General features: G+C 43.1%; 1 protein-coding gene across 1 annotated transcript in view; it reads right to left on the bottom strand.

Moving 5' to 3' along the window:
• Positions 1 to 427, bottom strand: part of LOC119592690 (dynein regulatory complex subunit 3-like) — a 23159-nt gene that overhangs the window by 14130 nt on the left and 8602 nt on the right. Inside the window, exon 6 of the mRNA XM_037941606.1 lies at positions 204 to 344. Within this exon, the coding sequence (XP_037797534.1) occupies positions 204 to 344 (141 nt within the window). The remainder of the gene's footprint in view (positions 1 to 203; positions 345 to 427) is intronic.

The raw sequence follows: 427 nt of genomic DNA, 5'->3' as shown, positions 1-427 counted from the left end.
TCGAACCCCATTTAATCTTCACTCAGTCGAACTGAATATCATTTAATCGAAATGAATCTCATATAATTTTCATTTAATCGACTGAGTCTCATTCAATTTTCACTTAATCGAACCGAATCCCATTCATTCTTCACTCAATCGAACCGAATCTCGTATCATCTTTACATAAACGAATCAAATCTTTGATCTTGGACGCATCTCACCCTCTGGCATAACAATCGGCGTCTCTCTTGGCCAGATGTAGAGCATCGTGCAGCAACTCCAACTCGGATTGCCTCTGTTCCTCATGCGCCAGGCCAGCATTGAACACTTTCATGCACACAGCATTGAACTGGTCGCGGTACCTGGAGGAGAAAGCAGATTTTGAGAGCAGGCGAGCATGAACAGAGAATTCGGGTGGGTGCTGGATTTTGCTTTAATTCTCATT

The sequence above is a fragment of the Penaeus monodon genome, chromosome 30 (assembly GCF_015228065.2).
Source record: "Penaeus monodon isolate SGIC_2016 chromosome 30, NSTDA_Pmon_1, whole genome shotgun sequence".
Lineage (NCBI taxonomy): Eukaryota > Metazoa > Arthropoda > Malacostraca > Decapoda > Penaeidae > Penaeus > Penaeus monodon.
This window is presented reverse-complemented; position numbering and strand designations above follow the sequence as displayed.